Here is a 25,733-nt window from a genome sequence, read left to right as displayed (position 1 = left end):
TGTTCTCTTAGGAAAATACAAACTTTCATTCGATTATTGTATTTATCAGATTCGTCAATACAAGTAATACACCCAGTATCATGTTACCTAAAATATAAGAAAGACTAACCAGTGTAGAATTTATTACTAACTTAAATGACAAGCTGGTGAATTCCAGAGTATACCTGCTTTGGTTGAGGAAAGAATTAGATGATTCAGATGTATTCATATTAGAATTAGGACTTAAAAAAAATACCTGGATGTAGTCGAAACTTCACCAGGAAAATGCATACATCTGGTGTACTCTAGTCCTAACTTCAACAGTCTGCTAGATAGACATCTATAACTGTGTTATAAACATCTCTTGTTTCTACAAGATTATTCTGTCATTTTTGATGAATGGATGAGCTATTCCTTCAGGAAGCCACTAGTATGGAAAGTCTTTTTGCTGAGCAAAGTTAGATATGACCATGTTAGGGAAGTCTGCTGTTACTACTTACATCACACTCCATATGGTAGTTATAAATCATAAGCAGATTTAGTATAGTAGCAAACCAGTGCTGCAATGGATTCCTCTCAGTTTCCAGAGCTCTAGGCATCACAAGTTTTACACAAGGTCTGATGATATGTCAGACAATGACTGTGCTCTGTGGAGTGAGATGTGGGAACATGTGAAATAACTAACCACTTAGAGCGATAGTGGGGAATAATAAGACAATTTCAAGCAGGCATAGCTAGCATCTGCATTTATATTCAAGCATGGATTGCTTGTGGTGATTCCATATATATTTTTGCCCAAGCCCTGTGCCAAAGATCACTGTATGTGGTGAGGTATGTCTGGTATGGTTTTTTCGCAGTCTGTCGACACTGAGCATTAAAATGAAGTCACTGCCTGCGAGAGAATGTGGTAATTGAATCAAGACACATGCTGGGGTAGCCTTTATAGTGTCAGAAGTCCCCAAAGGCTGGCTACATACCGCAACCTGCCAGTCCCCGCACTTACCTCCCTAACGCTGTCCGCAGTTGATGTTAACTGAATTAAGACCCATGCAGCTGCATGTTGTGGCAAGTGGGTGGTGGCCACACTAGGCGTCAGCTTGTTGGTGTGTGTGGAGTGTGCTCCAGACACTGGCTGGTCACACATAGGACACACACCGTGGACGCCAGCAGGATGTCACTGTCGTCTTGGACGGCCAACCGCACTGTCCGGCAGCAGCTGGACTCACAGCTCACTGTATTTGTTATTAATAATAAAGGCGTTGTCATTTATAGTCTCCATACTTCCTGTAAGATCAGAATGGATTAGAGACACCTTCAAAAATTTGTTGAAACATGTATCTAGAGGCTATCAAGATGTCTTATTTGCGGTCTGTGGTGTATGTGGTCAGTGGCTACAGTGGTTGTTCATGTGTAAATGCAATTGGTTTTTAAATAAAACAGCGGGATATCTAGCATTTAAATTGGGAGCAAGCAGACTTAATTGGACACAGGTGTACTTGATATGCTAAATAGAGTCACACGTTAGGTGCAGATGGCTTTCTTTACAGAAACAGTGAATTGCGGATCTCCACACTGTAAATTGTTTGGTACCTAGAGTGTGCTACGTCAACCAGGTGCCTACACGGTTTGTGCTTTATTGTGTAACAAGAGTGAACTTTGTTTTTGGCAGATACATGACTTCAGTATTAATAGACCATGTTATGTCACTAGGATTTGTTTTAAATTGCCCATCATTTTAAACTTGGAATAACTTTTTATGGACTGGTAGTGAAATTTAACATGTTTTAAAAACATCTGCTAACCGTGCAGTCTGCGCTCTTTCCTCCCTGCAGTAAGACAATGCATCAACTCCAGTCTTCAAATATCCATCTATTTTTGAAAGGAATCACCATTCCTTGGTCATAAATCATTAATAAATTCCACGATTTATGCTGATGTTGAATCTATGACATATAAAATACGAGTGGCAGTGGAAATTTAGCGACTGCAGCCTTACCCACCATTTTAAATCACCGAACTGATGCGGAGAAGTGGGGAGGGGGGAGGAGGAAGGGGGGAAAGGTTTGATAGCGACTTCACATTCCGCTTTCTTTAGTGATGTCATAGTTACAACAGCCCATTGTTGAAAAGGGGGGGACGCAAGACTAGGTGACAATGCACTTTTCAGGAGGAGTCGGACAAGGTATTACTCCCCCCCCCCCCCCCCCCCACATACCTTTCGCGTATTGACCACGAAGGGAAAATTCGAGAAATTAGAGCCAATAAAGAGGCTTATCAACAATCATTCTTTCCACGCACTATTCACGAGTGGAACAGGTTGGAGGGAACAGATAGTGATACCGAAAGTATCTTCCACTACACAAAATTAGGTGGCTTGCGGAGTATAATGTAGATGTAGATGAGGTGACCTTGAAAGTGACAGTTAATTAAACTAATTAAAAAGCGATGAATTGCGCCAACTCTCTATTTGCTCCAATAGTAACAGCTTCTCGGATACACTAAATTCGCATTATGCTTTTGGGACATTATAGGGCATAAGTGTGTTTGGCACAGGGGAGTCTGTGACGGAGATACTGAAAAACGGCATATGGCATCTGTATCGCTCCCGTAGGGAGGCGATGACAGGTTTATACCCTGGGCTAAACTTTTGGTTATAGTTATTACAAAAATTGCCTCCCGAACTCGGGCATGGCATGTGCGCTGCTACGGCGGGATCGACAAAAGCCGCTTGTGATTCGGCCGCTACGTGACGCCGTACTGTGGCTGGCACTGCGGAGGCTGGTTGCCACCACTGCTACGGGAATTATTTTGGTTAGTGTGGCTCTGTCTTGAATCTTCATTACTTAAGTCAATATAGTCCAAGATAGAAGATACTGCAAATTGTTTTTGGCTACTTGTACTAGCTTTTGCCGGATATTAAGCTGTAGATTAGCTTTCAGAATGCATAGGACGTTAGAGTATGCCACTGGCTCCTCCCAGAACCTCGTTTTATTTAAATATTTTCGCAATGATCCAAATTTTTGATTATGTTGCTCAGGGTTGAATAGGGCTTTTCTTAATGTCTCTTGAAAGCCATGTGACCAATACTTTGAAATAAACGCGATTTCAAACTGTTCTAATGTCTGACAAGTTTCTGACATTTCCATAGTCCTTAACCCTCCATCACCTTGAATGTAACCCATAACATTTTATCTTTTGCTGTTCCAACCATATTTTAGGCAATACATTTTTTAATGACTTTATAAAAATTACCGGATGCACAGACTTATTTTCAGGGATAAACACTTGAAAACGCCGGTGTTTTATAAGACTCTCTTCTAACAAAACTAATGACAAAATGGGTTCAGCTATCTGCTGTTTCCTTCTTCCATCACGTTGTCGTTGGTTACCAAACATCTCATAATTTGGTGAACACACATGTACTTTTGGGGTAGGATAGTCACTAATTGCACTATAACTCTTACCTGTGGGTATGTTGTCAAGCTCTTCTTCTGTGTCCTGGTGTCATTCTTTCATTGTACTAAGTTTCCAGTTAAGCTGGGCGACTATTTGATTCTGCCAGCCTGGTAAGTCCTGTGTCAAAGTTTTCTGTTTCTAGCTTATGTCAATTTGCAGTTAAACTACAGATGTGTTTTGTGTAGTGTATACTTGTTCCATTGTGTTACTTATGGCTTTTTGTAACTGTTTCTAGAGTACGGTTTATGTGTGTGTCTTTTTCCTCTAGAAAATCCTCAAACTGCTGTTTTTGTTGTTCTGTTATGTCCTCAACTTGATTTGCAGCACCCTGAATTTTTTTAAACTCGGTTTGCTGTACACTCATTTTCAGTTCACTTATTTAAATCTTCACGTACCACTTCTACTCGTATTACCTGAACTGCTATCTATCTTTTTAGTGGTGCCAGCTATGTTTTCAGGTTACTGTGGAAACCACTAAGGTTTCTTACATCACTGTCTATCTTGTTCATTGGAGTGGCTACACTCCCTACCTGTGTTGCGACATTGTCTACCTTTGTAGTGACATTTCTCATCTGAGCTTTTACATTCCCCAACAAGTATTTTGTGTCTGTTACTAATAGCATTGGGTTGTCAGGCTCAGTAAATAATGCAACGGAATATCTTAGACCAGAGCACACAAGCAATCTCAGTAAAATGGAACTGACACTTAACTTCATCCCAAGAAATGGAATCCATCACGAAGTCCTTGAAATCAAAGCATTCTAGTGGTTATGATAACATATAAACAAAGTTAATAAAAGAGTGTTCATGTGAGCTTAGTCATATCTTAACTTATTTGTGTAATCAATCACTTATCACAGGAACATTCCTAGACTGTCTTAAATATTGGTTGTTACAGCCAAGTAACTACCTACTGTGTGAATGATGGATTTAATGAAGGCAGATGTAAGTATTAAACCAGAAAATATTAGTAGTTTAATTTTAATTCATGCACATAATTTTACTGTCTATTGACTGAGAATCATTAAAATTAATGAAACTCAAATTTTTCTATTTACATTTTTGTAATCTGTTTATCTGACATGTTCCACATCCAGAACGATCCTTTCTTTTGTGGGTCTACAGAATGAATAATTAATCTAATATATCTGTCTAATATATTTGTCTATTAATTTGGGCTTTTATCTGAATTACAAATTGTGACATCAAATCTATCTGCATTACTCTAAACATCTACATAATGACTGGCTCTACTGGACCTTGTACATTTGCGGAATCTGATACAGTTTCCACAGCTGAAATATTATCGCCTGTCGCTTGCAATTGAGTATCACTAGTCGTTGCGACTGCGCTATCACTATCTGCAATGTTTTCTACTTCTGTGCTGGGCATAGATTGAGAAACTGATACCTCATCGGATGAATTATCTATCGTTTTTGTTTGTGATCTTAATTTCGCCATAGCTGTATATAGCCGTAAATCAGCGTACAGTTGAACTTCACTACTATTGCAGCTCGTACTACATGTAAACAAATCACAGATGATGTCGCGATCGTTAGTCAAATTAAATGTAGTAAAATCTGTTTCTCGTGAAACACAAGACTGATAAGTGATTTCTACGCGCGCAGTAAATGAAGATGATCCACAGTCTTATAATATATCCTCGTGTAATAAAACTACTAAATTTTACGCAAATTCATAGCAAGAAATTTGGAAAAATTAATGCGTTCTACGCAGTGGGTGTCGGAGAAATGAAGAACTAGCTCACATTTACTGCCAGTAGAAGCGTAATAGTGCTGTTATACTTAACTTACGATCTCTCCTGCGTCGGGCAGCCCTTTTGGTTGATAAAAGTGAAATAAAATTCCCTTTTTCAAAATTTTCTCAGTTTAAATTCCCTTTAAATTTGGTTTGCGTACGCAGGACCAGTTAGTGATTTCCTCGTAATGTACGCGGTTGGCGTAACTTGCAACAAGAACAAATTTATTATAGCCACAACAATGGTTGAATAAAAATTACTTAAATACTTCAGTTGAATAGTTTTTTATGAATTCTGCAATAATAATGGTTATGGCATTCGGTCGCTATTTTAAGTTTTCCATTTGCTTCTACTAATGATTATTGTTGTACATTTCGGCCAATCGGTGCGGCAATTTGGGAACAGAAGGCTTTCCTACAAACCGCGTAATAAATTTCGCCGTTAAGCGGCGGTGAGATTAAGATATGGAACAAAAGTTACTAAAATACGGCATCGAACTGGCTATAAGAATAAGAGAGGACGTACATTCGCGATGAAATGAGACCAAAAATAAAAAAATATCCTATGTTTCTCAAATATTTATACTTGTTAGTTACTTGTCACTATGTGAAACTCTCGATTTCAAGGCTGTGGAATTGCTGGACCGTCAATGAAAATCAGTATCGATACGTTTTTATATGGTAATTATTCAGCATTTTGCTCACGTCACATTCTCATACTTCTTTACACGCACGGCCTGTCCCTTGTGGCCTATATAAAGAAAAATTGGGGGAAAAATACAATTATTTTATCTTTAAAGATGTAGACTCGATTCGACTTTGTGAAAAGGAAATAGTTACACATTCCTGGTCGCGGCTTACCATGACCTAAGAACAAAAATTAAATATGGTGGCCACAAAAGGAAGTAGATAAGTGCATTCAAGTACCTCAGTTAATATGAAGCGTCGTGTCGAAGACCGGAGTAAAATATTTTATGAAATTTTGGAAAGAAAATTTTCAAGAAATAACTTCGCGGGGTTCCAAGGTTGTGGCATTGTTGGACTGTCAATGAAAAACAGTGTTGATACGTTTTTATATGGTAATTATTCAGCATTTTGCACAAGTCACATCCTCATACGTCTTTATAATTGGACTGACAGATAACGAAAGACGGCTCTTCGTCGAGAAAAAAAAAACTGAAGGTGAAGTGGTTCATTCTTTTCAACGTTATCTCTTCCTACAGCTTATATACATCTTTGAAAATAAATCTGCTTGAAAGTTATTATACTATTTACAGTCCACCTGCTTAGCTAGGTGGTAACAAGCTCACCTCCCATGTCAGTGGGCCCGAGTTCAATTCCCGGAAGGGTTGGAGATATTCTCCGCTCATGGGGTGGGTGCTGTGTTGTCCTCATCATCACTTCACCCTCATCACCAGCGCAAAAGTGGCCCAGTGTGGCGTCGACTGAAATAAAACTAGCACATGGCGGCCTAACTTCTCCGCATGGGGCCTCCCAGCCAACGATGCCATACACTCATTTCATTTCATATACTATTTACAGAAAAGAGAAACGACAATAAATACAAATAAAAGAATGAATATTTACATGGTTCTTCTTCAATGACAAGATTGGTCTTTGCGGTGGGCAGGTACGTGTGAGTGTAAATGCTGGCGTAATCGGCAAGTTTGCAGAAATGAAAAAAATGGAAAAGTCGGGGTGAAGTGTTCTGGACAAGTCCGATATGTGACGAAATCGAATGAAGAACCCATCAGACACCATTTAATGTGCCACTTACATACAATGGTAATTTTATTACCATTGTTAGCAAACTGGTTATCGCCAAGCGTGAACGTGCATCTTCTATTCTTGCTCTAAAGGGAATAAGGAGGCTGCTAGCTGTTTGCTCCACAGAATATCTATTAATAAATCAGTACTTAAATACACAGCTCTAAAACCGGCAGTGTATTTACAATGAGCTGCCGTCATTTTTTAGTCCGTCGAGTCGATATTTCACAGTCGATGTATCGATACTTTCCCTCGATATATAGATGTGTGATAGTGCTATATCTTTAAATACCGAATTTCGAATGCCCCATGTTTATAAAAATATCAACAGTCCTAGAGTGGAGCTGCCAGCGCATGTGCGTCCATCTGAGCGTCGAATGTCCTGCTCTTTGGGAGCACACGCCAAGGAAGATGGCGGCACGTAGTGTCGACACTGTAGACCAGACATGGGCAACTTTTGATGCACTGTGGGCCAGTTTCACGTACGTATCTCGTGGGCCTACTCGTCACATGACGCGACAGCAGGGCTCTTAGCGTATAAAGGCAGAGATACAGCGTGCCTGTCGTTAATGTATATGGGATAACGCACCGCCATCTCTTTATTGAAACGCCACGTCAATAAATTATGTTTCAGAACAAATAGTTTTGGGGGTTCATTCACTGTACGTGATCAAGTGTTTACATTTGTTTACGCATAGTAAACATTATTTATTCACTTATGAGGTTTCACAATAGCTGTCTGAAGAAATTCCTAACAAAATTCTCCAATGCCTCGCTCTCTCTCCCACGAACTTCTTCCGCGCGCCAGATTGAAACCAAACGCTGGCCGGATTCCGTCCGCTGGCCGCCGGTTGCACATCCGTGCTCTAGAGTGTAGATCATAGACGTACACACGGTGTTACAAAAAGGTACGGCCAAACTTTCAGGAGACATTCCTCACACACAAAGAAAGAAGATATGTTATGTGGTCATGTGTCCGGAAACGCTTACTTTCCATGTTAGAGCTCATTTTATTACTTCTCTTCAAATCACATTAATCATGGCGTATTGTGTCACAGCCGTCCACAATACGAGCACGAAGAGTCTCCACATTTGGTACCGGGGTTGCGTAGACAAGAGCTTTCAAATGCCCCCATAAATGAAAGTCAAGAGGGTTGAGGTCAGGAGAGCGTGGAGGCCATGGAATTGGTGCGCCTCTACCAATCTATCGGTCACCGGATCTGTTGTTGAGAAGCGTACGAACACTTCGACTGAAATGTGCAGGAGCTCCATCGTGCATTAACCACATGTTGTGTCGTACTTGTAAAAGCACATGTTCTAGCAGCACAAGTAGAGTATCCCGTATGAAATCATTGAGCGTAGGTGGAAGAACATGGGGCCCAATCAAGACATCACCATGCCTGCCCAAACGTTCACAGAAAATCTGTGTTGATGACGTGATTGCACAATTGCGTGCGGTTTCTCGTCAGCCCACACATGTAGATTGTGAAAATTCACAATCTGATCACATACTGACGAAACTAAAATGAGCTCTAACATGGAAATTAAGCGTTCCCGGACACATGTCCACATAACATCTTTTCTTTATTTGTGTGTGAGGAATGTTTCCTGAAAGTTTGGCCGTACCTTTTTGTAGCACCCTGTATAGAACGTGTGCTCCCTACCTCTAACGTATCAAGTTTTGAAACTAAATGTAAGAAGTGTGATGCAGAGCGAAATGCTTTATTTCTGCCATTGCTGACTGTAGGAAGTGGAGCCGACATTCACTGTTTTTCTCGTTCATGGCTGAAATAAAACACTGATTTTAAGAACTGAACGACGTGTTGTCTTAGACTGACAGACTTGGGGGAATGTTTCCAGATGGCTTTTCGCTCTGCAGGGGAGTGACACTTACACGAAACTTCCTGGCTGATGAAAACCGTGCATCTCACCTGGACTGGAACCCAGTTCCTTTGCCTTTCGTGGGAAATTGCTCTACCTACTAAGCTACCCAAGCACAATTCACGATCAGTCTCCACAGTTTTACTTTTGCCAGTACCTCATCTCACACTTCTTTCCAAACTTCACAGAAGCCACCAAATGGCAAGTGTGAAGAACAGGTGGAGAAAGGGGTAAGAGGGAGGGGGTTAGCTTCTACACTTCTCTCTCGAGTCACAGCTTTCGCTGCTCCCTATGAAGGGACTCATACTATTGTGTTTAAGGGTGCTGTGGAAAGGCAAGGAGAAATAACACACAATAAAGTTAATTTCGGTGTTGGAAAACAGGAGGCAGAGACCACAGTTTGTTTGCTTTCCTGATGAAGTAAAATCTCATCAATGTACATTTTTTGTCTCGTATTTCGTTAACTCTGGTCGATTAACCTTTGCAGTACCAAGGGGGTTTGAGGCGATAATTTGTACCCATCTTCTGAAAATACTGTAATGTAGTCAGGTCATTTACATTCTAAAATTTTGCATAAAATATTCATCGTTTCTAATGTAGCCATACACCAGATCCCGCATTTCTTTCAAATCTTAAAGTTAAACATAGCCCAAGAAACTGTTGTAGTAGCAGACGTAACGTTTCACAATGATTGTCCTATTCAGTATTTCCAGCTTCACGACCATATGTACATATTAATATCTCTTTAAAAAGTATGTTGTAGGTGCCCAGCCCAGCGGTACCCCTTCTCGAACACTTCGTATGTCGACCAAAGCTATGACAACAGTACCGGGCATTGCACGAGACCCAAAACTAACATCCACCCTATCTTCACATGCTGTGTCACTGATAGCAAGCAATTCGCTACTGATCTTACTACCCGATCAAACAATCGCAGAAGTTTTTTTCCCTTGGCGCTTGCGTTGGCACATTTTCCCCTCTACCCTTGAAACTGCTGCCCTTGGCTCGTTTTACGTCCACTATCTATCTCCTAGATGCGACCGTGTTGGTGGGTAATACTGCCTACAGTAAAATAAATAAATCTCGTATGATTAGGGCCTCCCGTCGGGTAGGCTGTTCGCCGGGTGCAAGTCTTTCGATTTGACACCATTTCAGAGACTTGAGTGTCGATGGGGATGAAATGATGATGATTAGGACAACACAACACCTACTCCCTGAGCGGAGAAAATCTCCGACCAAGCCGGGAATCGAACCCGCACCCTTAGGATTGACAGTCTGTCGGGCTGACGACTGAGGTACGGGTGGAGGACTTACCAACAGTAGATGTACGGGTAACGTCACAGGCCCACATTCGATGAAGTCCTCTGTCAGTAATTAACAAATATGGAGGAGACAGTAGATCTTCTGAGATGGTCGCCACGTCTTTGTGAGCGAGGACGGGCTCCACCCTTTTCCGATGTTAAAAAGAAAATGCAGAGGAACTTGCAGTTTTGGACCACGAACTGTGTGGGATCCATGTCGGTTCGCAACATATTCCAGGCTGACCCACCGTCTTATATTGTGTGCTCTCAGCGCTTGTAAATTTTTCAGTGTCCTAGTTCAGTCACCGAAAATATTTAATGAGTTTTACTTTCCTCCCTCCTGTTATGGGAGCTTGCGCTGTTATTAAATAGTAATTGCTGTTTAGAACTTCGTAACTTTTCATGACTGGCAACCCTCGAGAAATGAATTTATTAGTGGTTTAACGAACAGGCAGCACTATTTACTGTCGCGAGTTAACGACACTCAAAAGTTGCACTCAGTTTGTAATTTACCTTTGATTTGTTATGATAGTTATCACCCCAGGATGCATAATGTGACAGTGGTGAGTAAACTGTGTAGGGATTCTCGAGTCCGTCTACAGACTTTAGCCGGTACGAAAGATACACTGGGTGCTGAGCTGACAGCCTAGACTCACTATATGTGCCAGGAGCACGCGGTAGCGTGTGAAAACTTCAATAAAAATTTTAAAAAATGTTCTATAGTGTAAGCGTAGGCTTCTCCGCCCGCTGTCGCACTCAATAAAATTCTCTTGCGCTGTAGACAGGATTGTCAAATTGTGTGCAGTTAAGGATTACATGTTAACATGATTCTTTACGTTAGCCACAAGTGTTGTAGTCAATTGCAAACAAACCACGGCATCAGTTTCTACGTTGTTTCTAATTCTAGAACCGGTTTCATCCAGCAGGGACGTTTTCCAAGTGAATATGAACGGCAAACAAACCATGGCATCAGTTGCAACTTCGTTTTGCAATGCTAGAACCGGTTTCACCCAGCAGGGACGTTTTCCATGTGATCATGAATGCAGCGCCGTGGACATTCGTAGACGTTGACCAGTCGTGGTGTTGAAAAAGCAAAACAGTAACTGGTACTGTAACCTGTTTGCAATTACTAACCAACTTGCCAAGAAACATGCAAACGTACTCGTCCAGTACACTGAGGTGCATATTATAATTTTCAGGCTGTTCTAACCGTGCATCACCAAAGACCAAATCATTTTACAACACTTGCGCTAATCACATTACTGGCGTGAAGACGTGCAAAACTCTTATTTTACGAAACACTCGTGTTATTTGCTATTACTAATGTATGAAAGCACATCAAATGGTTCTAGGAGGGTTGACTGAAAAGTAATGCCTCCGCCTTCGTACTCTTCAACAGTTGGCAACATTGGTATGCGGCAGGTAGCGGCTTGTGTCGTAACCTCTTCTCTACAGCTACAGTTGGCGGGAAAGCCTTGGCACTGGACGGTTGTGTTGTTACAGTGTAAAGTATGGAACCTTGCGCAGACGGTCAGTCAATGCAATTTAAGCAAAGTGCAGTCACTGAATTCTTGACAGCAGAAGGTGTCACCCCAAAGGAGATTCACCAGAGAATGAAAGCAGTTTATGGTGATTGTGTTGATGTGAGGTGGGAACATCTGACCTGTGTGACAAACAAAGTGTTGGACTTCCTGTGACAGCAAACACCGAGTTTCGCAAGAAAAATGTTGACTGATCAGGACGATCGTCGTATCACTCGGAGAGAAATTACAAGCACAATCGATATTTCACAAGAACATGTGGGTCACCTTGATGCTGACACCTGCAATGAAAGCGCACATACTTGAAATTTCCCAGGAACTCCTCTCGCGTTACAAGAATGAAGGTGACGCCTTTCTCCATTCAATTGTGACAGGAGACGAAACGTGGGTACACTATTACAACCCGGAAACGAAACGTCAGCCAATGGAATACCGACGCAAAGGGTCGCCCCAGGAAAAGAAATCAAAGACGCAGCCCTGAGCTTGAAAAATCACGGCCAAAGTGTTCTGGGACGCAGACGGTGTTATCAATGTTGATTTCCTTGATCGTGGAACAACAATAAATTCAGAGCATTACATCACAACGCTGCGAACTCTGAAATGACGGCTAACAAGGGCTCTAAAGGAAAAGGGTAATGTTTTCCTGCAGCATGACAATGTCAAACCGCACACTTAAGTGCCATCACAGCGAAACTTCAGAGACTGAATCTCACCACCGTACGGCATCCTCCATACAGTCCAGATTTAGCACCGTCTGACTTCCATCCGTTCCCGATAATGAAAGACGATATGCGGGGACATCATTATGCTTCTAATGAAGACGTTGAGAGAACTGTGAGACTGTTGTTGCAGAAAATGAGTGTCGACTTCTATCGTGACGGCTACATAAAACTTGTTCATCGTTGGCAGAAATGTATCCAATTCGCTGGTGATTATGTGGAAAGGTGAATATTGGTAATTAAAGATCACATTCTGAGGATTATTTCTGGGTTTGATTTATTAAAATATTCCCATCCAAACCCAATTAACGAAGGTGGTGGCATTACTTTTCATTCAACCCTCATAGTAAAAAATTCAGGGATGGAGTCGGCCACCAATAAATCCCTCAGGATCCTCTTAAATTGAACTTTATTACTAGCTGAAGTCGTTATGGCTGCTGGAAATTTATTGTTAATGTGTGTTTCTGAATAATTGACACTTTTCTGGACTGACGTAGGTGACTAAATTTTCTTTTGAAGATACTTGTAAACTGTTTCCATGGACTGAACTGTTGGCTTGTAAATGAGATAAATTATTTACCATAAATTTCATTAACGCATAAGTGAGTGGGAAGCAGCAGTCAGTTTCTTTCGTCTTACAGAAATTGACCATTATTCCGTCTCTAATGACAAAAGCTTATCGTCCACCTTCCCATTAAACTGTATCCGATGTGCAGGAAGGTTTCTCTAAAAATACCTTTTTTCCAGGCATCAGCGTCCTCTTCCTGATCGTGAGGGGGATAGACTTCTAACCAGCATGGATGAACAAGACGTGTACATCAGCATGGATAAGCCGGACTTGTACAACCTCGGGTGTGCTCCCCTGACGGTGCTGGCCGCCAAACAGGTTGACGAGCTGTGGTCGGTCCTTACGTGGCCGAGGCAGCCACTGCCCGTGCTCGACGTTGGCTGCGGGCCCGGTGACGTCGCAAGGAAGGTGGGTTCTTCACTTTCAGGCACGTTACTACTCCACCAGACCAATCGACGACTAAGCAACTCTCTTGTATTCTGTAAAGTATTGTCGCTCCTGGATATCTATGACCACCGAGAAAAGGAGGTATACAGAGTGGTTATTTTAACAGAAGACACTTAAGTATCTCGAAACTACACATCGGACCAAAAAAAAGTTCAAAATCCAATTTGTTTGTCTCGGAGTGGAACATCCAATGATACCACACTCAAACAACCGCCCAACCCTGTGCAGGATGGTTAGGGCAACTTTGAAATCTTCATTAGGAACCCCAAGTTTTTGCTGCAGTTTACGATTTTATGGCAAAATCTATATACTTTTGTCTGAAGCATTTCCTTCCTTTCGCCACAGGTGGCGCTGTATTCGGAGAAAAAGGAATGGGTGCACCATCGTAATTGAGGACGTGGTACCCAACGGTCCTTGAATATCCAGTGGCATTTGGGACTCCACCACCATGCTGCGATGTTAGAGCAGGCCAGTATTTCCTAACTTCTAATTGGAAGCCCCATTCGCAAAGCTGTTGTCCTCCGACACATCGAACAGGCGACTATTTGGCTCGTGGCGAACACTACTCTACTTTTCCAATTCGAGTAAGAGTTCAAACGCAGTATCGTCAACTTCAATACACTTAGTGATCCACTTTTCAACTGACCGTAAACAGGACAGAAGCATAGATGCGGGAATATCAGCACAGGCGTTTCTGATGCTGTCGACCATGTCTACACGGACTGTTGTCACTTGCTGTTGCACTTTATCTTTTAAATATCCCACACGGAGAAATCCGAGGACATCAAATCCGGCGACATATCAGACCAATTAATAGGGCCACATCTCCTGATCCATACACGGTTTAATAGCTCCGGTGCTTCAATTGCGTAATGCACTTGGCAACCGTCATGCTGATAACACATACGTTGTCGAACTTCCGGGGCACCGTCTTACAGTTGTACCCATAGTTCCTGTTTGTGCCCCTTCTACGTGCCGTCGATAAGATACGGACTGAGTTTGTTTCCTATGACGTCACACCATATGTTAACCAACCAAGGACGCTGATGGTCAACTTGCTGTAACCAGTGGAGACTGTCTTCACTCTAGTAATGCATATTATCCCGGTAACGCAACCATGCCTTATGAATGTAGACTGACTAGAAAATAGTATCTGGGTAAATAACGTGGGTGTCGATTGCATTTGTTGACATGGCCATTTACAAAACACTACCCGGTTATGGAAAACGGCGCCATGAAGTTCTTGATGCAGCGACATGTGATGTGGATGATCCTTATGACAATGCAGTACTGTGACAATACTAATGCAGTAGTGTGACAATACTACCTACAGACATATCGAAATCGCGGTATAATTGCTTACCCGTAGACTGTGGTGCACTGCCGCTATTACAGTTGTTTGATTAGCTTCTCCTTCAAAAACAATTTTATATGCCAGATTACGAGTAAATGGTAGCTTTAACGCGTCGCTGCACAGATTGAGTAAATCAGATAATGTCAATGCTCATTCCGCTCACAGAGAACTCATCACCACCAGCAACAAGGGCTTTCATTTATCACACCCATTTATGAATTTTAATAAAGAAAGCGATATGTAACATCCTATGTACAGCAATAGATTTAAGACATTCTGTGGGGTTTGTATTTTACTTGCATATTCCTTGATCATATCCTGATTTACAGTACCACCTCGTACACAACAGGTGCACCAAACTTCAGATACCTATAATTATTAACAATATTATGAAAAGGACAGTTGTTACTCATCGTATACCTGACAGCCACAACAAAAAGACTGTCAGAAAGTGAGCTTTCGGCTAAGAAGGCATTCGTCGAAAATAAACACACACACACACACACACACACACACACACACACACACACGCACGCATTTTCCTACTGTCTTTTGGCTTCTAACATTAAAAGGTTTTGCTTTTCACATTTAACCAAATATAACATTGATGATGATAATTTATGGCAATGTTTGCTGACAAGGTAAAGAATGCAACCTTTAACACTCGACTGCGTACTCACGGCAGTTCTCCTTAGCCGTTTTTTGGTGCGACTTACAAAAAGAGAAAAATTAATGAATGATCGCCGATGCGTCGGTTCTCGATTCAGGAGACGTACAGATTGATTGCGCGAAAATAGTTTCTCAAATGACCTCTTAACCCGGATTGCATTCACGCAATCAGACTCTTCAATGAAATTGCCTAAGGGACCTATTTGAATAATAAAAAAAATTGGAAAGGAATGCAAAGCACTGAAATTTTGTAAAAAAACTTGTCAGATACGAAATTGAACACATTAATGGTCCCCCAAATACAATCGAGACACCGCGATAAAGAGCGAACCTGTAACAAAGTTCATTTAAACATAAACATTATTCGTGGTTAATTTAAAGAAAAGAATAAGCATAGATTTTCTGTACAGTGAAGCATCAATATATTCTCAAAGAACAACGGCGTTAATCTATAAACATTAACAAATTTACAATGAATACAAAACTTACATTTTTGTGTTTTTCTCATACACGGAGCAGCCCAACAATCGCTGCTTTTGTATGTGTGATATATTGTAAAAATTAAATGCCCTGGCGTGCGCGTAAGTATTTTTTATCGTCACAAGGTTTACAAAAGCGTTTTTTTTTTCTTGGTGATAACGTGGTTTTTCACACTAAATGAAATATAACTTGTAGCAGTGCTACACAACTCGTCTTAAAAAGTCGGCGACCAAACATCAAAGATAATGAAGTACATGTTAACATATCGGAGACCAGAAATAGAACTAACTATAAAGACTCTAGAATTTTTCCTAACAAATGATAAACTGTTCTTTCTTCTGTTACGCAGCTTCTTGGTATCAAGCGCTGCGGCAATGATTTTAAATATCTGTGTCCAGCGAGTCATAGTGTTTAAAAGTACTTTTTAAACGCTGGTCGCGCGTCTTGGTATAGACGCACGTTATAAACAGATTTCGTTTCTTTACCCTCGCGTTGTCATGCTTAGTATCATTACAAACTACAGCTGGATGGCTGTCCTTTTCTCATATGCAAAATGTCTGAAATCCAATAATATCACAGGTTGTGCATATCTTCGACTCGGAACCTCCGCTATATAGTGAGTAGCAACTGTCCTTTTCATAATACTGTTACTTTCCATCTCGAATTTTCCATTGTGTATTAAGTAACAGATCAATGTATCCTTTTCCAAAGCAAGAAAAAAAAACATGGTGCTCCCGGTTAAGCAAGGATTCTTCATGAAAGCTGTTAAAAAATTATCCCATAGTTTGAGTGGTAATAGTGTGGTCCAAACCAAGACAATAATATCCAGTAAACATGGGCTCTAAAATGCATCCATTAAGAGCTGTGACCACTTGTTCCGTATTAGAGATTTGTTTCACACCAGCCTCATTGCACTCAAGGCATTCCTTTTAGAGCCCATGTATATTGGTCTGTTTTCTTGTTTTAGTCCATACTGCAACCTCGCAATGCATAGTACGATTTTTTTAACATCCTGTATCGCGAAACATTGGCCTGTGCGTTTAGGACTGAATCTGTGAGGGTTCCATACAAACTTGATTTTGTATACAGATAGTTCATCCATCTTGGAAATCGAGAATCTCTGCGATTTTTCCCTGTTACCAACATTGATACTGGCAAAATATTGGTCCCAGGGATTCCAGTACCTTCGATAATGTTTTAAGTCTGGAGTCGGGTAGCAAGCGACAAAAAGACATTTTTTTGTGATATAATAACAAATTAACAATTTACTGATTGTTTCCTTTCTTGTACTGTGAAATCTTACTTCTTGCCAAATTTCATGTTTCTACGATAACGGGAAAGAAGTATAGGTTTTGATGGATGAGTGTGCGAATGCCAAAACATTTGACACAAATGGTCCTACTTTGGATTTCACTGACTTTGAAGCTTCATTGCTGCTGGTAAACCTTTTAAACGCTGGCTGCGCGTCTTGGTATAGACGCACGTTATAAACAGATTTCGTTTCTTTACCCTCGCGTTGTCATGCTTAGTATCATTACAAACTACAGCTCGATGGCTGTCCTTTTCTCATATGCAAAATGTCTGAAATCCAATAATATCACATTGCTTCCCGCGTCAGGAGCGATGACTCCGTCAGGATCATCGGGACTCACGCGTAGTCGTGATATTATTGCTTTCGTGAAACAAGTTAGTATTACTTGCAAAAATTCTTTACAATAGATTTTACACACTACATCAGGCAAAGTGGTTAACATACAGAGTATCAGGTAAGTATATTCGTACCACTGAAATTGATAGTAATTTGTCCATAGGGTAACTACATGATAATGAAATTAAGATAAAGACACACATACATAGATACATTAGACATGGCATAATAAATATTAAAAAATAACAAAGAAATAAATTACTTGACTTCGCAGGAAGTCTGGGTGCTGTGTGCACTCGTGGAAAAAATATGTTCCAAAAAAATTGACATTCTTGTTTTACTATGACATATTATAGGAATATTTTTGTCGTTGTTTCGTCGAAGATTTCTTGCAGTAAATACGTAGCACTTTACTTATTTGTGGCTTTCATGACCTGCAAAAAAAAAGTTTCACTACACTTGGGTAGGTATGAGTTGCACGGGGAGTGGTAGAACTTCGGGTATAAATGATAGCACTGCACTTGAGTGGGGAAATTGATTACACTTTCACAGTGGAGGAAAAGTAGGGCATCACTTTCATTATGGAAGTTGGAGTAGTTGTCGGGGTGTGATGTTGCGTTGGAAATACTTCGTGGGTCAGGAACTGGAAGATTGGTTCTGCAACATGTTGAGCCGTATGGTGGCGGTCTCTATTTTACTTGACACATGTCCGTGCTTCCATTTATGTTTTCGTACAAGAACGAAGTGCTCGTATTAAGAAGGGTGTAAGACAAGGCTGTAGCCTTTCGCCCCTACTCTTCAATCTGTACATCGAGGAAGCAATGATGGAAATAAAAGAAAGGTTCAGGAGTGGAATTAAAATACAAGGTGAAAAGATATCAATGATACGATTCGCTGATGACATTGGTATCCTGAGTGAAAGTGAAGAAGAATTAAATGATCTGTTGAACGGAATGAACAGTCTAATGAGTACACAGTATGGTTTGAGAGTAAATCGGAGAAAGACGAAGGTAATGAGAAGTAGTAGAAATGAGAACAGAGAGAAACTTAACATCGGGATCGATGGTCACGAAGTCAATGAAGTTAAGGAATTCTGCTACCTGGGCAGTAAAATAACCAATAACGGACGGAGCAAGGAGGACATCAAAAGCAGACTCGCTATGGCAAAAAAGGCATTTCTGGCCAAGAGAAGTCTACTAATATCAAATACTGGCCTTAATTTGAGGAAGAAATTTCTGAGGATGTACGTCTGGAGCACAGCATTGTATGGTAGTGAAACATGGACTGTGGGAAAACCGGAAAAGAAGAGAATCGAAGCATTTGAGATGTGGTGCTATAGACGAATGTTGAAAATTAGGTGGACTGATAAGGTAAGGAATGAGGAGGTTCTACGCAGAATCGGAGAGGAAAGGAATATGTGGAAAACACTGATAAGGAGAAGGGGCAGGATGATAGGACATCTGCTAAGACATGAGGGAATGACTTCCATGGTACTAGAGGGAGCTGTAGAGGGCAAAAACTGTAGAGGAAGACAGAGATTGGAATACGTCAAGCAAATAATTAAGGACGTAGGTTGCAAGTGCTACTCTGAGATGAAGAGGTTAGCATAGTCAGTAGACTGATGACCCCCCCCCCCCCCCCCCAAAAAAAAAAACAAGAAAAATACAGAAAAAAATCTGTATTAGAATGTGGTTACTTACTAATAACTTAGTCTAAAAGAAAATTGGATTGGGTAAGGATAACAATTGTTTATGTACATAAGGTCTTATTCTCTTAGGAATGCTTAGTTCTCATATTTATCTTTTTTTCTGGTTTTATTTGGTTCGACACGTTTTCGTCATTACTCGGCCTGGTCAGTAAATTCGGTAGCAATTGTCAAAATCGAGCTTAATACTCTTCCCATCAGTGTCTTTATAATATCACAAGGTACATGAGTGCTTAATTCATTGCTTTATCATATTTTATTTTGAATGCATTTCAAACACATTTGGCATACGCGTTTGTTGTGCAAAGAAAAATTGATTGTTGAGTGCTCAGCGTACACAGTGTTACGTCCGTTGGTCACAATCACGTGATAATAACTTGACAGTTCCACAACGCTAGCAGCAGTATTTTGCGAGAAGCAGAGCGTTTGGTGTCTACTAGCCGTGGTGTGAGGTTTTACACAGTTTTTCATCGACTCTGGATTACGGAAGCAGCCAGATGAGGCGACTCCCGCAGCTGTTTCGAAAAATGTGTCCGTGGAAGGGCGTACAGTACCGTTCGTGGTAAGTACAACACTTATTCACTTTCACTCTTCGGCTTTCTACATCGTGGTTTCGCGGTACAAGTACTTATAACATTACTTCACACGCGGTATTTCACACGTGTCCTTGGAGTTATCACCTTTTCAGTTCACACGTTATTATTAATTCGTGTTCACATTTATTTGGTCGTCATGTTAAGGTTCACACGCACCACTTTTATACGTGTCCATTAATTACTTGTCTATAGTCGGTTCACACGCAGCAGAATATACGTCTCCATTTATTAGTGACTGCATTATTACTACAAAGTACAGGTAACATTTAGTATACATATCATGTGTAAAAATTCTTTACAAAGAAATATTTAGTCTCTGTGACTACAAGGCCTGACGAAAAGCGTGTCTCTTGTTCGTAGTTTGTGCTTTCAAGACATTTTAGGTTTACACTTTTTTCGAAATCTTGTTATTCTTTTCTTTTTACAATAGTTACTCTTTTCTCAAGTTCAACTCCTTTATTTTCTCTCTATTACGTCGTTAGTTTGAAGACATAGTCAATGTCACGTGATGAACAGTTCGTGTTCAAACTACCATTAGGGAAATTGGGAAGCTTTGTGTTCTCTGTCGTGCAATTGCACATAACAAATGTTAATTGAACTCGCAATTTGCAGAAAATAAGCATAGCCCGTCGACAACCAATGTGTCATGACTATCCATTCGTATAGTCTGCATGTATCAATCATGCAGCCAGTTCATAAAATTCACTTCTGTACTGGATAAGGTAGGATGGTAAGGATACTGGTTAGAGGAAAACACAAACGACTTTTATGGAGTGAAGAGATTTGAAGACACAGTGTTAATGACGTATAATATGATGAGCTTAACATAAATTATTATCACCTTAGTTTTTCATGACAAATAGCATAATTAAATCGATACAGTAGTTTCAGTGTCGTCTGATCCAGCTCTCTAAACAATTTTCTATGCATATCTAGAATTACTTAAACCATGCATTAGCAGTGAACTGTATCTGTTAACTATCTTCTGTTCCATGTATCGTAAAATTGGTTTTCTAAAAAAAATCGTTGTATCTTGAGGACCTGAAATAGATATTTCTAATACTAAATTAGTTTATTTGTAAATGATCTTTGTAAGTATTTCAGCTGCAATGTGCCGTAAAATTGTTATGAGCGTATACGGTTTTCTCCGTATTATAATAAAATAATTGAGTTGCGCACTTCTTTCCTGCTACCTGGATCGATATTGACTTACTTGATTCTTATATGCTAAGTGTGGTGTCACCGCCAGACACCACAATTGCTAGGTGGTAACCTTTAAATCGGACGCGGTCCGGTAGTATACGTGGGACCCGCGTGTCGCCACTATCAGTGATTGCAGACCGAGCGCCGCCACACGGCAGGTCTAGAGAGACTTCCTAGCACTCGCCTCAGTTGTACCGCCGACTTAGCTAGCGATGGTTCACTGACTTCTACGCTCTCATTTGCCGAGACGATAGTTAGCATAGCCTTCAGCTACATTATTTGCTACGACCTAGCAAGGCGCCAGTATCCGTACTATTGATATTGTGAATCATGTACTATAAAGAGCGACGTTCTCCAAGAATGGATTAAAGTTAAGTATTCCACCAGCTACGTCCGTTTTTCTTACTTCTAATTCCCTTGTCATGTTCCAGACCTCACGCCAGCCTGCGTGAGCAAAAACGCGTACATATCGGCCTCCTTTAACCATACGGTTGGCTCTCCTGCCAAGCACAACACTAAGCTGCTGCTTTTGCCTGCTGCGTTTCATAGGTGGTCTCATAAATTTTATTGTCACGCACTCCTTATGGATAACATAACATTTGTCTCATTAGAGTAATCGACCTTAAGAATTTTTGTTGCCTACGGGCAATCATTCTGGTCTGAATGATCATTTTAATTTATTTTATTCAAGAGGAGAGAGCTCTGCTATACTTAAGTCTAGTGGTAGCAGGTGGCACTTAGCACGTCCCTACTATGATATTTATTTGTAGCTCTTTCGTCTGTGGCCGCTCATGGGTCAATTAACTTAAAACTCACTTACATCTAAGGCAAATCTTGCTGTCCTAGAGTAAATGTTTTACTTCAGGTGCTCACACAAGTTACTTATTGTGTTGTGGCAGGTCGACAGGGTGTTTGTTCTGTGCATTACTCTTACATACGTTGCTACTTCACACATAGTATGACAACTGATAGTGTGTGTATATTTTATTTTAGCAGCTCAACTTATCAGATATTTTCAGTGGTTGACTCGGTATTTCTTCAAGTCTGCGTGATGAAACGATCCTTTTATTCGTCCAGATACAGGGTCAGCTAATAGATAGCATCCAATGTGCGGCTTTCTTAATATAATATTTGGTCCTTCATACAAGTGCTGCCACTTGCGATTCTTATGATGAATGAAAGATGGTTTGAAAAAATGGCTCTGAGCACTATGGGACTTAACATCTATGGTCATCAGTCCCATAGAACTTAGAACTACTTAAACCTAACTAACCAAAGGACATCACACAACACCCAGTCAGCACGAGGCAGAGAAAATCCCTGACCCCGCCGGGAATCGAACCCGGGAACTCGAAAGATGGTTTGAAGTGGGTCTTTAATAGCACTCGATCATTTATACGATACGATAAGACTTTGCTAATGTGTTTGTCATGCGCCTTTTCTTAGGTTGGCATGAGTGGTTAAAGATATGAGAGCTTGTCTTAACTTGTCGTCTAATGTTACTTCAAGGTGTTGTAATTTTGGGATGGGGTCTATCCATTCATTTCTTTCTAGTCGTTTAGAGACTAGTTCTGATGGTGTGAAACCACTTGATGTGTGAGCTAAACTATTAACAATCTCTTCAATGGGTGTGACGAAATCAATCCACTGTGTCTGCTGTTTTGGAATATACGTTCGTATGAAACGATTGAACTCTTTGAATACTCTTTCTGTGGGATTACTTTGCGGTCAGTACCGGGATATCTAAATTTGTCTGATGTTGTTGGTTGCAAGGAAATTTCTCCACCGTTTCCCCACGAAAGTTGATGCATTATCAGATAACATGGCTTCAGGCTTGTCAAAGCGAGGAAAATATCTTTCTCAATACGTCTAATTAGTGGAAGTATATTAGATGACTTCATTGCATAGAGTCTCACGTGTTTGGTAAAAAGATCTAACAATACGGCCAGATACTTCACATCTCCTCTTCCCTGAGGAAGTGGTCCTGCATAATCCAAACTTACGATTTGGTTTGATCTTTCTGTACGTATCGGGTTTAAAGGTAAGGCTTTTCACAAGTTGAAAGGTTTCGCCTTTTGGCAAATGGAACAATTTCTTAATAATTGGTGCACCTTGTGAAGATTAGGTACATAGCAGTATGCTGAAATCTTGCTTTTGCATTTTTCTGGGCCATAGTGACCCCAGGAGAGGTGAGTGTACCAAATGAGATGTTCAACATAATCATTAGGAATACAGACACAGCACCTTCCTGTCAACAGAGAAGTTCGGTGAAACAAAACTCCATTGTGTACTTTATAAAATTTTGACGAGTGATCAGTGTTGTTTTGAAGAAGTTGTTTAATTTCTAGCCAATGTGTCTTGGAGAGTATTCATTTGGCGGCAAAGACGCCAAAACTAACTCCGATGTAGAGGATCTTTCATAAGAAGAATTTTGTGATTAGAAATCTGTTCTATTAATTCAGTAGGCTCCGGCAATCCTTCCGGCATACGTGACAATGCATCAGCAGTAATGTTATTCTTGTCCTTTACGTAAATAATTTCTAAATCATACTCTTGTAGAAATAAACACCATCGAGTAAGCCGAGGATGATACAGTTTGCAAGAGTAAGAAGCTCAGTGCTTGATGATCTGAGTATACTCCGATTTTGTGACCATAAATATAGTAATTAAAGCGGCGAAAACCCCACACAACGGCTAATCCCTCTAATTCGGTTACCGAATATAATCTCTCACATTCGGTTAAGACCCGACTGGCAAAACTGATTATTTTGACTTCCTCCAGCCCATCAGTTTTGTCTATTTGAAATAAACATGCACCTAATCCTTGAAACGATGCATCGCAAGAAATGCAGAAATCTAAACTCATGTTTGAATGACTTAAAATGTTTCTCTTTAGAAGAGCTTCTTTGATCTTGTCAAAGGCTTTTTGGCATTCAGAAGTCCACATCTAGTGGACGTTTTTCTTGAGCAAATTCAACATTGCGGGATTGTTCAATGATTGATTCGGAATGAAGCGACGGAAGAATGAAGCCTTTTAGTGGAAGGCACAGGGAAATTTTCTGTTGCCGTTAACTTGCTGGGATTTGGTGAGATTCCTTCCGAAGAAATTATATATCCTAAAAACTTGACTTCTTTCTTGGCAAATTTGGATTTTTGTAAATTTGCGGTAACACCAAAATCAGAGAATCTTTGAAAGATCTTTTGTAGGAGAGTTAAATGTTCTTCCCAGGAAGTCGTTGCTATCACTAAATCATCAACATAGACTGTGACTTGGTCAAGTAACTCTGGTCCTAGCACATGATCAAGTGCTGCAATAAAAACACCAGAGCTAATGTTGAGACCGAAAGGTACTACACGAAAATGATCTGCCGGCAAAGATGAAGGCTGTGTGCTTCCTCGATGATGATGATAGTTTCACCTGACAATAGCTACTTCGGAGGTCTATTGAGGATAAGAACCTCACACTATGGAATTTTTGTAGTTGTTCCTCCAGTGGTTCTGGTCTTGTGCATACTGGTATGATTTTATTAATATTCCTTGCGTCCAAGAAAAGTCTGACGCTTCCATCGTGTTTGAAAACAGGTAACAACGGCCTACTGTAGGGAGAGTCGGACGGTTCTATGATTCTCCACTTAAGCATTTTACGTATTTCTTGTTTGACGGCTTCTTTACGGGACTGCGGAACTGAATAGGTTGTTTTGCAAAAAGTATCATGGGGTTTCACTCTCATGTTAAATTCATAGTCTGCTATGACACCTGGTTTTCTGGAAAAAATGTTCACAAATGTTGATAATAGGTCATGTAGTTCATACTTCTGTCTGTCGTCGAGTCCGTCGGTTTTCACAATTTTTATGCGTAACTCGTCGGCAGTTGGTAATAAGTCAGGGTCATTGTGGACGTCACTGAACTCGTAAACCGCACGGTGGTAATGTTACCTGTCAGAAAGTCAACGTATTTTCACTTTCCGTTCCAGGTTGGTTATCCTGACTTTGGTTCTCATTAGATGTATGACCAGTGTCCTATCATCTAGTCTTAACGTGCACTTACCTTCAGCTAAATCAATATGGCACGAATTCTTCATAGAAAATCCATTCCTAACAAGCATGGCACTGACAGGTTGTTTACTACTAAAAATGTGCATGTATACAGTTGGATTTAAATTGTATTGTTGCTTGTACTTGCAACCTAACCTTCTGTATTAGGGAGCCTATTGCTCCGGATACAGCACATCCTTGTACGGGAAGTGGAGGAATTTTTGTTACAGAGCACCCCTTTTTATATACACACATAGACATAGCATTAATATTTGCGCCTGTGTCGATGATGGAAATGATTGGTATGTCATAAATGTGAATCAGAGTTGACGCTTGTACTTGGTTTTCCCAAAGGCCGTTGTTTTCGTAGGTGTTCTTTTCGTCTAATAGCTCGTCCCGTAAGTCTCTGTCTTATCTAATTACGTTGATATGTCTTTTAATGAAGCTGCCCCCCCCATTGGTTCCGCAGCTTCCCCGTGGAGGCCTAAAGAAGCTGCTAATGGTTTTCCGACTGGGGTGGAGCTGAAAATGTCAGTCATTTTTACTTGACTAGTATTTTGCGTTCGTATCCCATGCGACTTGTGCATCTCTTGATTGCGTGTTATTTGAAATCGCGTTTGGTGCTTG

The 25,733-nt window shown here is 40.6% G+C and overlaps 1 protein-coding gene across 1 annotated transcript in view; it reads left to right on the top strand.

The window, feature by feature from the left end:
- The window catches only part of LOC126335157 (juvenile hormone acid O-methyltransferase-like), a 149,097-nt gene that overhangs the window by 38,014 nt on the left and 85,350 nt on the right, over positions 1–25,733 (top strand). Inside the window, exon 2 of the mRNA XM_049998130.1 lies at positions 13,150–13,378. Within this exon, the coding sequence (XP_049854087.1) occupies positions 13,199–13,378 (180 nt within the window). The 5' untranslated portion in view covers positions 13,150–13,198. The remainder of the gene's footprint in view (positions 1–13,149; positions 13,379–25,733) is intronic.

This window comes from Schistocerca gregaria, chromosome 2 (genome assembly GCF_023897955.1).
Source record: "Schistocerca gregaria isolate iqSchGreg1 chromosome 2, iqSchGreg1.2, whole genome shotgun sequence".
NCBI lineage: Eukaryota > Metazoa > Arthropoda > Insecta > Orthoptera > Acrididae > Schistocerca > Schistocerca gregaria.
The sequence above is the reverse complement of the archived record's forward strand: the minus strand, read 5'-3'. Positions and strand labels throughout refer to the sequence as shown.